The sequence below is a fragment of the Coffea arabica genome, chromosome 6c, assembly GCF_036785885.1.
Source record: "Coffea arabica cultivar ET-39 chromosome 6c, Coffea Arabica ET-39 HiFi, whole genome shotgun sequence".
NCBI classification, from domain to species: Eukaryota; Viridiplantae; Streptophyta; class Magnoliopsida; order Gentianales; family Rubiaceae; genus Coffea; species Coffea arabica.
In genome coordinates this window covers 16,108,064-16,126,992 of record NC_092320.1, presented here as the reverse complement: position 1 = coordinate 16,126,992, position 18,929 = coordinate 16,108,064, and the positions used below count along the sequence as shown (strand labels likewise).

The 18,929-nt window shown below is 36.7% G+C and overlaps 2 protein-coding genes across 3 annotated transcripts; both read right to left on the bottom strand.

The window, feature by feature from the left end:
* Nucleotides 1-4,743: 4,743 nt before the first annotated feature.
* Nucleotides 4,744-13,106, bottom strand: LOC113694184 (uncharacterized). 2 transcript variants are annotated; one of them, XR_011815910.1, is made up of 16 exons: nucleotides 12,881-13,106; nucleotides 11,744-12,331; nucleotides 11,365-11,458; nucleotides 10,700-10,886; nucleotides 10,355-10,610; nucleotides 9,691-9,906; nucleotides 9,516-9,602; nucleotides 9,296-9,430; nucleotides 8,294-8,407; nucleotides 7,905-8,152; nucleotides 7,709-7,789; nucleotides 7,306-7,537; nucleotides 6,965-7,063; nucleotides 6,682-6,867; nucleotides 5,406-6,053; nucleotides 4,744-5,263 (listed from the first exon to the last, which is right to left on the bottom strand). XR_011815910.1 is itself a non-coding variant. In XM_027213047.2 (15 exons), exons 2-15 carry the CDS (start codon nucleotides 12,191-12,193, stop codon nucleotides 5,168-5,170), a joined length of 2,481 nt encoding a protein of 826 aa, XP_027068848.1. In that variant the 5' UTR covers nucleotides 12,194-12,331; nucleotides 12,881-13,103; the 3' UTR covers nucleotides 4,744-5,167. The 2 variants fall into 2 exon arrangements, 1 of the variants encoding a protein (XP_027068848.1); XM_027213047.2 differs by lacking the exon at nucleotides 5,406-6,053 and having other exon boundaries at nucleotides 12,881-13,103.
* Nucleotides 13,107-18,011: 4,905 nt separating this feature from the next.
* LOC113693025 (hyoscyamine 6-dioxygenase-like) lies at nucleotides 18,012-18,668 on the bottom strand. Its single transcript, XM_027211614.1, has 2 exons — nucleotides 18,552-18,668; nucleotides 18,012-18,458 (listed from the first exon to the last, which is right to left on the bottom strand). The coding sequence occupies exons 1-2, from the start codon at nucleotides 18,666-18,668 to the stop codon at nucleotides 18,012-18,014; spliced, it is 564 nt and encodes a 187-aa protein (XP_027067415.1).
* Between the last annotated feature and the right edge of the window lie 261 nt (nucleotides 18,669-18,929).

The window sequence follows — 18,929 nt, the reverse complement described above, 5'->3', positions numbered from 1 at the left end:
ACACTTCGTTAGAGTGTATGATTCCATTAGGAGAGTGTTTTGTATTACTACTGCTTATCGACAAAGTCATCGGGGTGACAACAGGCAAACTGTTGACCTTACAAATCAAACGTGCATGTGTGAAAAATGTAGGGAATTACGATTTTCGTGTTCACATGTATTCGCTACTTGCTTTAGATCCAAAATAAATCCGATGACTCTTGTGGTATTGGAATATACATTTTTCGCATACCAGGCTACATTTTCTGGCAATTTTTATTCGTTTAGAGACACAAAATATTGACCGACAGTAGATTTGTGATTGCATATCCTAGGTGATCGTTTGAAACAAAAGACTCCAGGGCCTTTAAGGACGGCTAGAATCTGGAATGAGATGGATCGAAGATGTCCGGATGCTCCACGTTGATGTAGTAACTGTTTGCAACTCGGACACATTGCACCTAACTGCCCATATTCTGGTTGTTTTCATCAATAGAATGTTAGGATTAATGTAGCATCAAATAAACTGCCTATATTTGTGTACGAGTTGAATATATTAGTGAAATATATTCTTCTATTAGTGTACGATTTTAATATGTTAATATAGTGTGATATGCATATTTTTGTTGAGGTGTTATGAATATTATTCTTCTGTTATATTGTATTCCGAGATTTTCCTCCCATTGCTTTTTAGTGGCATTTATTTTGGCATATATTTTTTATAATGCATACCTAATTCGACTAATAATAATTTAGTTATAGGCATAATTATCCATGGATCATTGGACTGTTGTAGAACCCCCAACTCAAGGGCCGATTAATCCTTCTGTATTATATTTACAGCTACACCACAAGCCCGCTGCCGTCTTTCATGACGAATTTTGTGACCTAGATGTCAGAAGATGTGACAAAGAATTTTTTAAATCCTTTATGCATATAGATCCTCGAGTATCGGATTACATCGACAGGGTTGGATTTGACGGGGTACGTATAGCTAGTTACGTTCATGTGGATCATGGATTGATCACTGCACTTGTCGAGCGTTGGAGACAAGAGACACACACATTTCATCTCCCTATTATAGGCGAGGCTACCATCACCTTACAGGATGTGGAGGTGCTGTGGGGCCTGCATGTTGATGGCTTTCCTGTTACCTTGAATCATATTAGACAGAGTTCCTTACAACGCAAACAAATGGTTTACGATCTTTTAGGAGTTTGGCCAGAGAATAGACACTTTCGAGATGGGCGACTGAAAATGTCATTCATAAAGACACGATTACGGACAGCATTGGAGCCCAATGCCTCTGAGGAGATGGTTCGACAATATGTTCGAATGTACATACTGATTTTATTGGGAGGCCTACTATTTGCAGATACCACAGACAATGTTGTTAGTTCAAATCGGCTCGATTATGTACAAGACTTAGAGGCGATAGGCGAATATAGTTGGGGAAGCACGGTGTTGGCTTGTTTATACTCGTGGATGTGTATTGCTTCTCGAGCAGAAACTAAGAGTACTAGTGGGCTTTATTTATTACTACAGGTAAATAAAAATATATCTCATAAACTATTTTTCCTTAAACGAACATCTTATTCACATATTATTCAATGAAAATTACCTTGGTATTAAACAAATTTGGGCGTGGGAGCGAATTCCACTTATTTGTCCTGATATACATCCTCAATATGAGATTGGAGATTACCAAAGTAGAGGGAGATGGGCAGATGATCGTTTAGATTATGAGCCTCCTGGTCGGCTTGCAATGTATTATCGAGAGCAGATGGGTTGCTAAGAATGGATCAGGTATGTTATTATTTTGTGGATAATTATTATTTGCATTTCGCTGAATTTCTGTTCAAGGCAATGAGGATTGAATATCCATTTTTCCTATTCCATCAGTTCATCTGGATGTCATATAGTGGTGACATACTGCCATCTTTACCCGCGTATTGCAGACGGGGAGTTCGTATATGACGAGCAAAGGTCCCTTTGATATTTTGGCACATAGTTGAGTTTCATTGTTCAGATCGAGTGATGCGTCAGTTCGATATGGTACAAGAAATTTCTAAAGAAATTGACACTGATCAAAAGGGTTTGCACCAACTTGGTCTAGCTGAATTTTCAGGAAGAAATTGGGCTCAGTTTCATAGGAATTTGATAGGTTATTAGGATCGACACTACGAAACTGAGGTCTAGGGACAACCTACAAATACATTCAGACCTTCAGAAGAGTATCTCAGATGGTACAACCGTCACACCATCTTGTATATTACGTTTCCTATCCATCAACAGACGCAGTCCGGGCACATGTTTTACGGGGTATCAGGACAACTTGAATATCTAGTAATTACTACCCCTACAATTTTTACTCATTCAATATGTGTGCTTTTTACTAGCATTTCCTAGTCAATCTTGTGCACTATATTCATTTGTCTATTTTCTTTATATCATATGGATACCATGCAGCGCATTGGACATCAGTCCCATATACCCTCAATCTTGATGACCCAAGACATGTTTTTTACCCGCGTCTTTTGACGATCGTGGATGGTGCATTTGGGTCTATGCAACATCTTCAACAATACGATCATATGAAAGTTGGTGATTGTGACTCATTTGAGACCCAAACACAATCTCAGCATGTTCCCTATGAGAGGCCAGTTGGACATGTCTCTCGTCAAACTCGAACATCTACCAGCGGAGTTAGACGACACATGCATAGCTTGCATGATAAGGACAACAATGAAGCAAAGCATCGTGACCTTGAAGTGGACCCTCAAAATTGCACTAGATCGACCGGTACACATTTTTCTACATCACTACATACACCGGTTTCGACTTTGCCACAGTTTACACAATTGCCACACTCTTATTTATGGTACACAATTCACTCTTTTCCCACATGTGTCTGCGTTTGGTTCACCATTCACGCCTTCACCGCATATACCTGTATTTGGGTACGATGCCACTACATCAGGGGGTTCCTTACATGCAGACCTTAACCAAATATATGATTTGATTGGTGCCACAGGAGGTGGTTCTGCTACTGTAGATCTTCCGGATTATTGTACTCTTGGTTAGACTATGTTTATGCCTACTCAAATCCAACCAAAAGGCATGTTAGGACATGTTGTTCCAGAAAATTTTCACAACTATCGTTCCAAAGACATTGATGATAGTGATGGGACAGCTGAATTGACAGGCGAGGATACCCTTGTCTCTGATAACGCAGATGATGATTATGGTGCATCTACTGCTGTTCCATAAGTTTCGGCACTAGTTATCGGAGAACGGGTGCTACGTAATCTTCAGAGAAGGCCTGCTACTAGATATTGTTGTCCCCTGACGACATCTCAGGAGAAGGGTAAGGGCAAAGGTAAAGGCAAGAAAACTGTGAGGCATTGATGTTATTTTGTCTTCGACAATATTTTATATCTCATCCATTTAATGCATGTCACATGACATTTAATTTAATTTGGTTGTCTACTTTTTTTGTTTAATCCAATCACTTTCAATTTGAATAACGTTAAACATTTTCAAAATAAAGAAGTACAAGTTATTTTATTATACCCTATAATTGGATAAAAGGATCCCTATAGGATAATACCTACAAAACAAATAAGTATTAATTGTTTTACAGCTATTTTAATTGATTAAATTATTTAAACTAATTATCGTATACCAAATAATGACACACAAACAATTCTTCATTTCTACAAATATGTTATTAATCTTTTTATACGATTGCATTGTATAGGAAAATTTAAATATATAAATCGCAATTCGCGTTATAATTTTTCATTTTCTGACACAATTACGGTTCCTTTAACATTCTGTGTGCATTATAGATAATAAAGTTAAAATTAACAAATCATAATAATATTAAGCAATACTTCCATCCATTACACAATCACTTCAACTTAAATCATATTATTAAACCGTTTTCTAAATTTAACAGATTATAACATTAAGTATGTTGTATAACTTAAACTTGCTAAAATGGTAAACTTTAATTCTTTAAGAAACCCGTAAATCCTTTAACAAATGAATCAAAGTTTTAAAACCTAACTTCCTTTAAAATGCTAGCGAGGCCAGTGTTTGTTTTTAAAATTTTGTCGAACTGTCTGCGTGATTTTTAAAAATTTTGATATCAGAAAGATTTTTAAAAATTTTGATATCAGAAAAATTTTTAAAAATCTTTTTTGTTGAATTGTACAAAGATTTAAAAAAAAAAAGCATTTCTAAATCACCTGGCCATGGCGTGACGGGTGAAGGATTTTTTTAAAAAAATAATTTTAAATTCTCTGACTGTCGTTCCTACATGGCGCGATAGCCGGAAGATTTTTAAAAGAAAAAATTTCTGACCTCTCTGACCGTCGCTCCTACATGGCGCGACTTCCAGGAGGATTTTATAAAAAAATTGACATCTTTGGCCGTTGTGCCATATAGAAGCGACGGTCAGAGATCAAAAAGCTTTTTTAAAGAAATTGCCTGTCGTGCCAAGACCAAGCATCCAACCCACCATATTTGATTGACTATTTTTGTCATCTAACAATATTCTAGTCAATTAGCCATCTAACATGCAAAGCGATTAAGACAATGTGCTACTCTATCAGCTTCTTTTCCATGATTTATGCTAAACTGACAATTGAATCAGAACATGTTTATATCTTTGAACATTTTTTTCCCACTTAAATGTGCAAGATGTTTAGAACCTGCAGCAAACAAATTAAACTTAGAGAATGATAAAAGATCACACCATTGACATCAATGGAATAGACTTTGCATTTCAAAGAAATAATGGTTGTTTCTATAAGCTGTAAGGACCGTATGACCTATAGTAAACAAAGATGGATTACTGTTTTATTTTCATCATTTTGATCTATATTAGTACAGAAAGTAGAATAGCTACCTCCATGTATACAAATGAGGATAACAAACATTAAGATAAAGGGAAAAAAGAAAAAAGGAAAAAGATATTTCTAATTCTGGAAGATTAACTAAACAGGAAAATTGTGTACTTGTGAAAATTGTTGCTCAAAATTCAAGTTCATGGGATGGAACTCTTCTCTAAGTGCTGTACAGTGGTTGCGACATCACCAGGGTATCATTCGCCAAGCCATGTCAAGAACCATCTAGCTTGCGATATTCTATGATAGATTGTACAGTTAATACAACTGCCCTTCTATGATCTTATCAGGCATTCTCTAGGTAATCCATACTCTTTCCCATGGTTCAGCTCTCGTCTCCAAACGTCATTGTGTAACTTGTAGTGCAACACCTTATCAAGTAAAGACCAGTTCAATGTCAACAAACAAGTGTTTTGGGACCATGAAGAGCAAGGGGAATACAGGGTATAATTTAGCAATGAGAAACAAGAATAAAAAATCTCAAATCAGTATGGCAAATTACTGTGTGGTTACCCTTATAAAACTGACACTATGGAAGGACTGTACATGATGATTCGCAAGCCCTTTTCAAGATTCAAGAAGCACAATTGTTGTTAACGAAGTTCTGACCGGTTAAGTGCATTTTCAGAACTCCGGGCATCTTTCCTTCTTCATTCGAGCCTTGACCGTTCAACTATGACGAATGTTGTCTATACCCAAACTTCAGAACAAATCTCGTTCTTATGGTCCTTCTTAAGATGAGAACTCAGGCAGACAACTCCCCCCCCCCCCCCCCCCCCCAAAAAAAACCCCAAAAAGACAACAAACTAAATCTATCTCGGAGTCGTAAGAGATTTATTCGGATCAAGTCCAACTAACATCAAATCCTCAACATGCCAATGTAGACAATGCTATATCAAATCTGTGGTGCACATAAGTCAGATGTTCTCGTGTAGTAAGAAGGATAGTTCAGGTTATCTCCTATCTTGTTAAAATGGATTTCACGGAAATCAAATTCTGTTTCTTTGTCTTTTCAAGCCCCTTGTCCCTTCTGTTCTCTCTTCTCCTTCTCCTCCTCTTCCTCTCTCCACTCTCTCTTTCTCCTCGTCAAAATTTACCTTGCTAGCTGCTGTACGTTAGAGGTGCAAACACTACAGAACACAAGAAACTCTTATATCTGGTCTGCACAAAACTTCACATGGTTATACTAAGATTTCCCAGAATAAAGATCTTAGGAGTAATAAATATTCAAACAATTGGAAACAGAAATCAAGCTAGTTTTGGCTACAAAAGAAAAGATGATTTTACTAAGTTGTCTTGACCTTGTATCCGCTAATCATTTAACACTGGAATTTAATCAAAATTAAGACTGGATCTGGGAAGTTAAATCAACTCAGGAATACCTACACTGCATGCACGTGTGTGTGCATCCCAATATAAGGAGTTGAAGTATTTATTTATTGCCTGAACGAGTTTGGGATAGGAATCCAAGTTCTTACGTTTTCAAATTGTTTCAAATCTTTAAACTTTTAATTGGGAGGAGTGGGGACGAGGAGAAGGGAATTGAGGAGAAGGAGAAGTAGACAAGGACAGAAGGAGTCGATAAGAGGAGAAGGGGAGCGAAGAGGAGGAGGACAGAGGATGGGACAAGAAGTTTGAGATAAAAAAGAAAGAAGTCGACTTTAGTAAAACCAGCTTCCCTTATTTGGAAAGAGTAATGTAAGCATTACTCTCTTTTTTTTTTTGGATAAAAAAAGAGTACTATTTTGATTAAAAAAAAGGATAGAGAAATAGGCTTCAAGTAATATACCTGTATGAGCGTCGCAAACACATCATCTTCAAGCAATTTGGAGAACTCAATAGCCCAGTCCTCTACAAGCCCAAGAATATTTTTTTGTCTCTCAGCTTCCAGAAGAACAGAATCACGATACAAGAATCTCTGCCATATCTTCCTTACATTTGCCAATTTAAATTCTATTTCCGTCTCATTGAAACTCTAAAGAAAGTCAAAGCACCAATGAGTGAAATTCAGTGACCTTCTAGATGGAATATAATGATTAATTCGCTTCTTAGCATCAACAAAAAACTGTTACCCTGAGAACGCTAATCAACTTCGGAATTTCATCTTCTTGTATCCGAACAGCAAAGCTTTCATAGTTTAGGACGTTCTCATATGGCAGGTAAATCCCATCCTGAAAATATGGAAACAGAAGAATATTACTTTATTTGTTAATAGCCAGTCTATATTGCAGTATTGTTTCAAAGAAGGAAGTGGAAGAATAGTAACTCCAGGTACTCATAACTTCTGAATCCTACAGTTTGGCACAGCATTGTAAATTGAAATGTATAACAGTTTGGAATTTGATATGTATATGATTGCTCAGTTCCTTAACCTCCAATATAGCAGAGAAACAAGAATTGCGCAAGACACAACCTGAATGATCACGGGGATGCAGCCCTGAAAAATACTATCTTCCATACGGCCACTCCACCCATCTCCAGGCATAACCCCACAAAAAATAGAACTGGCCAATTCCTCTTGATAATGATCAGTACGTAGAGGGGTCACCACCACATCTGCTGCGTGCTGTTTCCCAAGTTTCCGTTTCTTGTTAGGGCTTGATCCAAACTCTGCAGCTACTTTCTGCCTAATGCCCATACTATACCTGAAATTCAGAGTTTATACGGAATTAGAATTTTCAGAAACAGTAATATATAAACTGAGTTAAAATGACAGCCTCATATACTAATGTGCTGGCACATCACATACAGGCTTCTTTAAAAAGCATTTCAGATAATTTTCAAGTGTCCAATGTAGAACTTTCAGGCTGACTTACGTATCTTCTGGTCTTCCATGTTCATAAGCAGGCCCTAGGTTTCCATTAAAGTAGAAAAGGGTCTTCCGCTTCTCATGAGGCCTGCATTTGATATGTCAGCTTGCACTATGTCAAAATTCATTGCATCAGAGCACTAGAGCTGTAAATTAAAACCAGCTTAAACACTAATGTTATGTAGATTGAAAGATGTGTTTACCACGACCAAAGTTTTGATTTCAGTGAACTTCCATCGGGGTGTTTCCAAGCAGGAAGTACAAGATCTTTATCTGGATCAAAGCATGGATGGTTTCCTCTTCTTTCAGGAGAAATGGTGTCCCAGTTGTCACCCCAATATGCGGTTGTTGAATGATTATGCTTTGAATTTGTATTCCCCCAGTGGACGAGCATCATGCTGTTCCATATTTCCTTTGGGGCATAGCAAGCACCTTCATCCCACATAAAGGACTGGCTTGAGACATGAGCATGGCATTATTAGCATAAACACTATAGAATGTTATTCCAAAATAAGGGAGCAGGCAGAGAAATAGAACTCTGCCAATGGACCTCCAAACTGACAATTTTCGGAAAGAGTTAATGATATGGTACCCATATATGATCTCTTCCAGATGAGCGGTTCCAGTAAGGATACTGTGCAATAATGTGATCATAAGCCTTCTTATAGAACTCCAGAGTAAGAGAACTCCTCAAGCCAGAATGGTCCTGGAATTGATATATTATCAGTACACCATCAAATCATGTTTCTAAAAGATTCAAAGACATAAATAATCCACAGATATAATAAGATTCCATATACACACAACATAGAAATGAAGAAATATTTGTTGCTTCTATCATTTTCCTACATAGTTTCCCATAGACCTAGACCAATAAACTGCATCAGGAAACAAAAAGTAACAACTAATCTAAGGTCAGGCAATCCAGACTTTGATTGCAAAATATCTATAGCATGGCTTGGTCAACTAAAAATATGTCACAAACAATTATAAGTGGAAAAGGGAGGAGGAAAGAGGTTTAAAAGATCGCTGCCAGCAGTCATAAGGTGTTTATCAAACAGATTTTCTAGTTCGAGTTATGTCCACAGCTGGATTGCTAAATCATTTTCCATTTACAACCTACTTAGCAATATTTTCATGTACACATGCTAGCATAAAGATGGCGCAGGCGTAAAGAGCATAAAGAAGAGAAAGTATAGATTACATTGGTCTCTTCAGTTTCACTAACAAAATTTGCCCATGTAGCTTAGGTTTCATAGTTAGGAATGACCAAGGGTTGGCCGGGAAGCAGAATATGTTAAATTTGTAAACACTAGCATCCAAAAGCCAAACAAAGATGGCATAAAACATCTGACATCCCTAGCTGAGACAGGATGCTTGAAATTCCAAAGAGGAACCAAAAATAACAACACAAACGTGATTGTGAAAGTCAATAAATATATTCTCAGGATTTTAATTTTATCCCTCAGACAACCTCAACGACAGAGCATAACAACAGAGGAAGCAATGGAGTAAGTTGCGAAAGGAAAAGAGACACATATGCTGCATTAAGTGGTGTATACTGTATAGAAAGGAAATTGTCACAGCATAATACCTGCATATTTATGTGGGGAGCATCATCAGCACGAGTTATTATACAAGAATCAAGAACTGGAACAAAAAAGTAATCCGCTTCTTCGCCATTCAATGTTCGGTGAGGACTGGTCAACATACTCTCATAGAGTGCCATCTATAGTAAGAGTAAGGGACAGAATAATGTCAATATTGCCATATAACATCTTTCTTTAGATGCTTTGATACACTTTCGGGAATACCTGTGCACCATAAAGATGATCGGTCCATATTGTCGCATTCCTATGATCATAGATTCTATTTACACACTCGAGCTTGAAATGCCGACCCTGAAATTTACAATACAATAAACAGAAGCCTAAATATTTCCATCTGGAGTAGGAAAGATTACAAGGGCTAAGATATAAGCAACCTGACCTCCAATAGAAGACTGTTAAATTCTGGCGGCAAATCGTAAACATATATGAGAGGCCTTTTCTTTGCCACTACAGCAGTTAGATTGTCTATTTTTCCAGTTTGTTTGTCACTATCTGGAATTTTGATCTGAGCTGGTCGAAGCCACTTGGGCCATTCTGCAACAGAGGATAAAACAGAAGGAATACTGCAATCTGTCCCGTACCAGCCTTTGTCACACTGCAGAAGTCACAATGAAGGGATCAAAAGAGACAGGTAAGGTCAAAATCCATGAGCATATCAGAGCCTGTGTCATTTGTGCAGCTAGACTGATATAAGTTTTGCAAAAGGAAACCAACAGTGAAAGCACACAAGTGGATTTCCATACATCAGTTGTGTGAGGATCTCATGCAGGATATACACTTTGGTTTCAATTTTTTAGTAGAATGTCATCTTTATACTGGGTTTTCCTGCATAAGAAACTGAGGAACACACTATGAGCTTATTGTAGTGTAGAGTATGTCAATGGCTACTGCTTGATAATATTCAGTACTATATAGACGAATTTCATGGCAGTACTGTACAGGTTCTTGTGCAGATCAAACTATAATTAGAATTTAAATTATTAAAATAGATATTAAATAAGTATGAAAGTTCCACATCCCTTGTAAATGATCATTAGTTTTACCTGACAAAATCCACCACGGCAGTACCCATGACCAGCACATTGGTTAATACAAACACTTTGTACAGGCACCTCACAGAATCGACCCCAGAGGCCATCATACTTGCAATCACATTCTTCTTTGAAATGCACTTTACCATCATAAGCTTCCTTTGGATCCACATTACACCATCCTCGTCTACTTCCATTAGTTGTGAAAATGTCAACATCAGCTTTTGTCCAATCAGCAAGAGACGGACCTCCAGGTTCAGAAGGCGGGCTGAACTAATTCATAAGAGTCTTGAATCATGAAAAAATTACGAGACGACTCAAAAATATTGTTACATCAAAGGATTTACTTATGCTTACTTAATCACAAACCCACATCCCTCCGCAACAGGACGATTTGGGTATTTTGTGCCTTCTCCACAAAAGCACATTGCTCTTGTTGTGTCACAATGAGCTGAGCAAATCGACACAACCCATCGCCCATATGGGTCCTCTTTTGATCCAGAGTAATTACAATTTAGTTGCAGTCTTTCAGAGCATCCTTCCCCTGTCATCCATAGAGATCACATGACAATATCGTTGGATGAGTGCTGAAACAGCATGAGCATTCAAATTTTCAGCAAACAGGAAATAATATGCCACCATGAATTGTTCTCTATCCAAATAACTCGAAATGAATTAGAAGCAGGGGAAACACCACTAGAAGATTCTGATTATATTTATAATATTTACAGGAAACTCATGTTATGAACTACTAGAAAAATTTAAACCCAGACAGGAAAGAAAGCTTTTATTTACTAAATTAACCAGAAAAGAAAATGTTCACAAGACAAATAAAAAAGAAAAGAAATCCTATAATGTAAACGAGCCAAATAATATCCTTTTATAGTCATAGAGTACAAAACAAACAGAATGCAGTGAGGAAGATTTATTTGACATCTAAACACAAGTAATGTGTCAAGTTCCCCATACAAGCACAGCCAAAACAAACTTCAACATTATCTGTTGTTTTAATCAAGACTCACCACCAAACCCATGGAAGCAGCTACACTGACCCAATTGCCTATTGCAGATGCCTTGCCCGCTGCAATCATTTTTGCAGCTCTTGCCACCAATTTCCTGATGCCGCAATATTGTGTTATATTAACAGAGGTAGCATGAATTGGACTCAAACTCTAATAGCAACACAAGTTTTTAAAGGTTCAAAGTTAAAAACACCCAATGCAGCAACTGTACAGATGCATAATGCAAACTCCAATCCGTTGATATCAGAACTAAACATAGCGAAAACTTGAAAATAATCAAAAGTAAACAATCATATGCATGTCTAAGTTAAATGGTTGATTTATTTTCCAGAGACAGGGCCAGTTGAAGGAATCCTTGACGACTACAAATAAGTAGTACCTGGACAATTTTGACAGCAGCAGTCTTTGAGTCGCAACCAGATAACCACCTCCCTATTTCTGCTTTCCACGGAGCACCACGATAGACAACAGCGTTTCGTGAATCAGCAGGATATTGGATGTTTAAATCAACCATTGACTGTTGCTTTTGATTCTCATCGTCTTTGCCTCGTTCAACAGGCCCACTTAATTGCTTGCTACCATCAGTTGAGCCATTCACCGGCATATTACCACCATCTGATATATTATTAGGGACAACAGTTTTGCCTTCTTGTCTAGATCCAATTACTTGAATAGATGAGTTCTCAATCATGTCAACCTGCCTAGCCCCAAAATTGTCTAGAGGACTCTCTGGAGAAAGAAAAAAATGAACCACTGTCACTAAGGCCACTACTGTAGCAATAACTCCTATCAGGGACCATGAGCTCCATTTTTGGAAGGTGAACATCATCCCTGAAAATCCTCTCCACCTTATGTATGCCAAAAGTCAAGTCTTTGACTTTCACCAACCAATCTTCTACTTCATCCTCAGGCTTGTGGGACAGTTTTACCAGTTACCAACTTCAATTAGCCTCCGACAATTATTTTCCTATGAAATTCCAGGAAATGTCAAAAAAATCATGAAATCACAGCATACCCTGAGATACATGGTAAACAATCAAAACAGCCAAATTTCAGCAGATTAAGTCATCATGCAAAATAATAGGCACAATTTTGCATCATCACAACGTCTTTTTCATGAACAGAACTTTTTAATTTTGTCAAATGAGATGATCAATTGAGGTCAAGCCAACTCAAACAGATGGAAACACAGCAAAAGTTGCCAACTTTGGCAAACAGATTCCAACTCAGAGTGGCTATTCTGTCCATCACAAAATGTGAATTCAAGAAAAATGCTAACTCTTCTGAACTAAGACAGCAGACCGGAGTCTGAAATGCCTTCTGCAGATCTCAATTAACCTCAATATTAATATAGAATCAAGAACCCTTACCAGAAACCGTTCAATTCAATTGAAACACACACACTGAAAATTTTCAGCTGAACTTGAAAATACAAAAAATGCAGAAAATCCCAAAAGTCTTGTTGAATTTCACCGGCAAAAACACACACTATAGCAAAAATTAATAAAGGGATTACCAGTTGAATAGGGAGAAATTTGTTTGTTTATGATGCAGCCCAGATGAAAATTACTGCCAAATTTTGAATGCTGACTTCGCACATGCATATGTGGGTGGGTGAATACTGAATACATACATGTACGATGAAACAACAAAAGGGCTTGGTATAAACGTCTGAAACGTCTTATGTTCTTGTGTCCTTTGGTAAATATAAGGAAGCCGCCAAGTATTTTGGCTGGAAGTGTTTGAATACAACAAATCAGTGAAGGTTGGAATCTGGAAAGGTTGCAGTTAAAATGACAGAAAATACCCCTATTTCTGGCATGTTTCCACGTGAATCTAAAGGGCAATATGGGAATTTTATTTGCATATTTACAGCAGCTTTTGGATATTTTTGGACATTTACTATTTGCATTTTCTCAATATAATAAATTAAAGTAACAGGCGTTGACGCCTTGATGCAGAACTCTAGTCTAGTGAGCTTGAGGGGACATTCTTGGAGCAATTGCATTTAAGTAGCTTACCTAGTGCTCTTAGACAATAAAGTAGCTCATGGACTGGGGCATTTCGCTAAAATATCTCGCTGTGTTAAATTTCTGTGGAATTTTCTCATACTTTTATTGAACAATTCGTATTCGACAAATTCTAGCAAATTTAGGAATAAAATATTTTTTATTATAAAGAAAAGGACAAACTCGAAATGTTGTCTTGTTATGGTGATAAATACACTCAAAATTGTATCCTTCAGAATAAGAGGTCGGTCTGATTTTGAGTTTATTAATTGTGAGATATAGTCTAATTTATGTTAATATTAGTCCCATTATATGTGTTTCTTCATTCGAACGTGTGCATTTTTGTACTTATGATTATCATGTTTTAAAAAAAATCCATATATATATATATATCATCTCATGATCCACAGTGCTAAAGTGTTTAAAAAGTCGAACGGACTTCAGATTTTCTAATGGGATTAAAACAAAGTGAAATAATTAAAACTCTTAGTCAATACTTTGGTATTTCACCGTTAATCTTGCTATAATTTTAAAGTGAGTAAAATGAAACTAATAATTATAAGCAAAAAGGAAGTTGAAAGTGAATTACCCTACTTTGTTTTCCAACAATACATCATTGCAGGCCTAAACGAGCATTATTGTCGACAATATATTCTTGTTCCTCACTAGTATTTGATGGTTGAAATACACGTTGTTTTATGTAGATTGCATCCACTACAACACAATGACCTGTCTGGATTTGAATTTCTTTTGAGATGCTGCTGTGATTCAGTTGTTTAATCATGTGGTGATAGAGATCTTGTCAACAAATCCTCTTTAAAAAAAAAAAAAAAGAAAAAAAGAACACATACTTGAACATGGAGTACATGTCTACAAGAATGATCACAAAACAGTTTAATTGCAATTGGTAGTTTGCTAATGAAGTCAACTAATTTGCCTTTACTTGATGATGAATTAAAAATCCGCAACCAACGGATCTTGATGCAAGCAGAAGGGGCTTACATTTCTTCGTCATAAGGTCTCAGGTTCGAAATTCATGGGAATGGAAAAAGATAACGTTGAGAGAGCTTCCCCCGTAAAGGTCTGGCGCGACTCGAACATGATTGGTAGACCATAAAATGGATGCGAATACCTGTGAATTATATCAAGAGATCTTGTCAACAAATCCTCTTTAAAAAAAAAAGAAAAAGAAAAAAAAGAACACATACTTGAACATGGAGTAAATGTCTACAAGAATGATAACAAAATAGTTTAATTGCAATTGGTAGTTTTCTAATGAAGTCAACTTCTTGATGATGAATTATAAGTCCACAACTTGTTTGGCAACTTCCAACTACAACAAGAATACGCGGACTCGCCTACAATTACAAGAATAATAATAAAATAGAAAAGCAGAGCCATTGGAAAGAAAACTGTTTGTTTTTGCAGCTCCTTTTGAAAAGTGAAATTAAGGTTGAGTTTTGACTCTAAACATTCAAACATTGCAATTCACCACCTTTTTTAGCTTGAAATTGACAAACAAACATACTCCTGAACCTGATTAGCGAATTTCCCAATACCACCGGCATATTCTTTGGAATTTTGAGCAGTTTTGATAATTTACATGTCTTTTAGTGCCCCATTCTCATGAAAATCATGGGAGAGTGTTTAAGTGTTAATTTATGGAGGTAATGTGACATGTTTCTTGAATCCTTAAGTAGCTGCTGGAAACTAATTAGTTTAAACATTCCCATGGAAAGACATGTAATGATCTTCATGTTTAAACTAATTTATGGACGTAATGTGACATGTTTGAACTAATAATGATCTTCATGTTTATTACGCACATCTTTTTTTTATGCTGTCAAGTTAAAGAAAACAAAATAGTTTAGTGCTAATTAATACCAGAAACAAAACACCTCATTGAACTTGATTTTGAGGTGTGCCCCTCCTTACAAAAATGTTAAGAGTCCAAACAATCTCACGTATACAACATGAATTCTAAACTAAAATCTTACAACTTTTAATTAACAATTGTGGTGTTGAGAACTTTACCAAGGGATCAAATTACAAAGAGGCATTAAAGGGAGAAAATGACAGGGAGTACTAGTCAAAACATTTTATTATTCAGATGCAGCTTAAAGAATTCATCCACAAAGCAACGTAAAAGGGTTATGCATATATATTGGCTATTACAGGCTGAAAGGCGGCAATGGCATTGACTTTTCTCCTCCACCGTAAACAAATAAAGGTTTCTTTTCCCATTACAATCACAAACTTGTGCTCGCCAACATCATCTCAACCTTGTAGATTCATTTAAAATGTATGATTGAGCATAAACACAAAGAAAGGTACTTTTAATTAACTCCCAATATGTCCTATTCCTCACTATTGTAAATGGTTTTTTTTTTTTTTTTTTTTTTTTTGCATTGACATCTGATTTCATGAGGTCATTCCATCTTGTCTACTACATCACCAGATGATAAAGAAAATTTAATGCATCAATCGCCAATCCCTGTCAATAATGGTTTGGTGGCTATGGCCAACAATGCCCCCAGTCTCTGGCTTTGAAAATCTAGGTAGTGTTAGGGAAACCAACTACTATTAATTAGGAGTCATTAACTTGTTGCAGTCTATTTGAAGTTGTGATCCTATCTAACTTTCATCCTGCTTGTTTCTGGAAATATAAAACTGGCCGGTTATGTAGAATATTTTTCAAGATAATTAGCGCAACCCATGCATCACAAGAAATAGCGATTGAAATGCCACGACTTACAGCTTGATGTCATAAACTTAGCAGCAATTGACAGAGATTAGGCACAGATAAAATAAAATAAAATAAAAAAGAGTTTGTTATTAAATGAATTAAATTTGAAAGCTTTTCTTATGTCAACTTGTAGAACATATTTGACTAAATGCATCCCTGCACATTAATTCATCGCCAAAAGTTTTGACAGAATTGCTTTTGATGGGATAATTTGAAGGAAGTGGAAGTAATTGGTTCAGAGCCTAGATCTTGCCGACCCTATGTGATTTTTGGCGTATAGCTCGCAAGATCTTAATTGAACACAACGCATTAGGTGTATACTTCGCAAATTGTGGTCCTATATAGCCTAACTAGATTTAATTAGCTTAAAAATTAAACTTTAAGTAGATAAGAGAGTTTGAGTATGTGTAGCATGTATATAACTGCTGCCCATAATAGTCAAGCATAACCAAAATTAGAAGAGCATAAGTTCTAATTAATAAAACAAAACTCATAAAAAGCAAATACCCCAAATTTGCAACTTTGAGTATACGTAACATGTGACGTCTTGGAGGAGGATTGGATTGAATGGTAAGGTGAGATGAATTGTAAGTAGGAAGTCGTGGATTTAATAGCTCTTACTTACCCAAAAAAAAAGTGACGTCTTGCTTTTTTCCATAAATGCTTTTATTCTCTTTCTTAAATTTCTTATATACAGAATAATTGTAGAAGTCAAATTGATTTTTAGCATGCATGATCTGAACTAGTTTTTGAAAAATGGTAGGTGTTAGAGTTTTTAATCAGACTATCAGAGGATCTTTTAGAGAGTGATATTATAAAGCCACTACAAGCACTTCAATCACTATTTTGGTGAAATGACTCTCATAATTAAATGGGACTTCAAGCAGCTTATTATCCTACTATAGATTTGCAGAACAAAGGATTCAATTTCTTTTCCTACTATATATTTGCAGAACAAAGTTTCTGCTTCAAAATGCAAGGTTGCCAAAAAAGGTGATAATACAGCAAAAATACCTACTAAATACACTGTGTGTTTGGATTGAAATGATTTGAGATAAAATAATTTGCTTCACAAATTTCAATCACTTTTTTATCTTCCTAAGCACCTTTTTATTTCACATACATCATATCACAAAAAGTGTTGCAATAATTATCTCAAATAAATCATCCAAATAAACTCCTGTCCAAACAAACTGACTTCCGGCAAATTTCTAGCTTGTTGATCGAGTTATTGCTAGCTTTTCCAAGACCTTCCCCTAAGGATTAGTAGAATATTTTATATATATATAAATGGTAGTAGTTTTGTTCTTAATTTTTCAATTAGTACTATATGTTTGATTTTATTCCTTTTCTCCATATATTTTCATTAGTAGTTTTGTTCTTAATTTTCATGTATGTATATCTATAGAATAATCAGGATACGGCATAGGGCTGAACTGCAATTGACACATACGCAATTTAACGGGGTCAGTCGAAGGGAATGCTCCAAAAGAATAATCCTAGGTTTCTGCCTGTTTCAACCAAATAAATCTGCCAAACCAGCTCTAAATCTAAACATTTCTTCTTCTTTGTTTCAAGTGTGTTTCTATAAATAAAAGTATGTATGTTACTTGGTTCGTCTTTTTGTGCAAATGATGGAGTAGGAATTTCCACTAGGCATCAAGGGGCGAAGGCGGTTTTGTTGCTTCAATGGAAGCAACTTTGGACGTCTGAACGAAGTCCTTGCACAAAGTGGGAGCATACCGAGGAGGATGAAACTCATCAACCCAAACTTTTGCAGGTTCTACAATGGAGTTGTGAGAAGGGTTGATGAAGGTGGCAATGCTTATTCTGGCAGAACTTGAAGTCCACATGCATTTCCTTCCTGAAGGAGGATGGTTATTAGGCTGGGATCACAATGCTTTAGCAGTCCCAACTCCCAAGGTCAAGCTCGGGTCCGGGCACGGTGGATAATAGTTGCCCACCACCAATTGAACTTTGCTCAACTCTTCCAAGTACCCAGCTTCCAGCCCCAATCCTTCACATATCAGCTCTAGAATTCTTCCACTCAGTGTCCTCATTTCTACTACGTATGTTGCAACCACCTCTCTATACCGGGTTAGTCTTGGAGGCCAACTTTGCATGCATTCATCCAGGGCCAGGGTGACAAGAAAGTTTAACATTAGATTAATACCATCTTTTGCAAAATCAGAGCTGTCCATATAGATCCAGCCCGGCCGGCTTAAATCTCCATCAAATGCACTGGAACCCTTCTTGTTCTCTGCAGACATGTTGAAAAATTCCTTAAACACGGTACTCATTTCCCTCGCCACATCTTCAGATACTCCATGGTTGATCACCTGGAAAAATCCATATTCTTGACCAGCTTCTACAATTTGTTGGACTATGCACAATTTTTCTGGACTTGCAGTTGCCTTTTAGAGGTCAACTACAGGGACTGTGTCGCAAAAAGGAATGGGAAGCCGTCCTGGTCGATCCTCCAGCGGAAAGCTGTAATCACCGGGCACGGATTGCACGTCAAACCATCGCAAAACTCGCTGCTTCTCCATCCATCACAATGTCGCAGTACCTGTAGTTTAATTGAGCATGATCCAGATCTAACGACCTATAAGGCTGAAATACATACAATATAGCAGTATTGTAAAGTGACCGCTAATTAGTGCATGGAGAATTTCTTGCGCAAAACCTGGCCATCCCTCAGGGTTAATTCCACTTTGCACCATTCAATCATATCTAGATTATTATTTTGGTTCTTAAATTTTAAGATGCGACGTTTTATTTCTAAAGTACAAAATTCTTAGGAAAAGAAA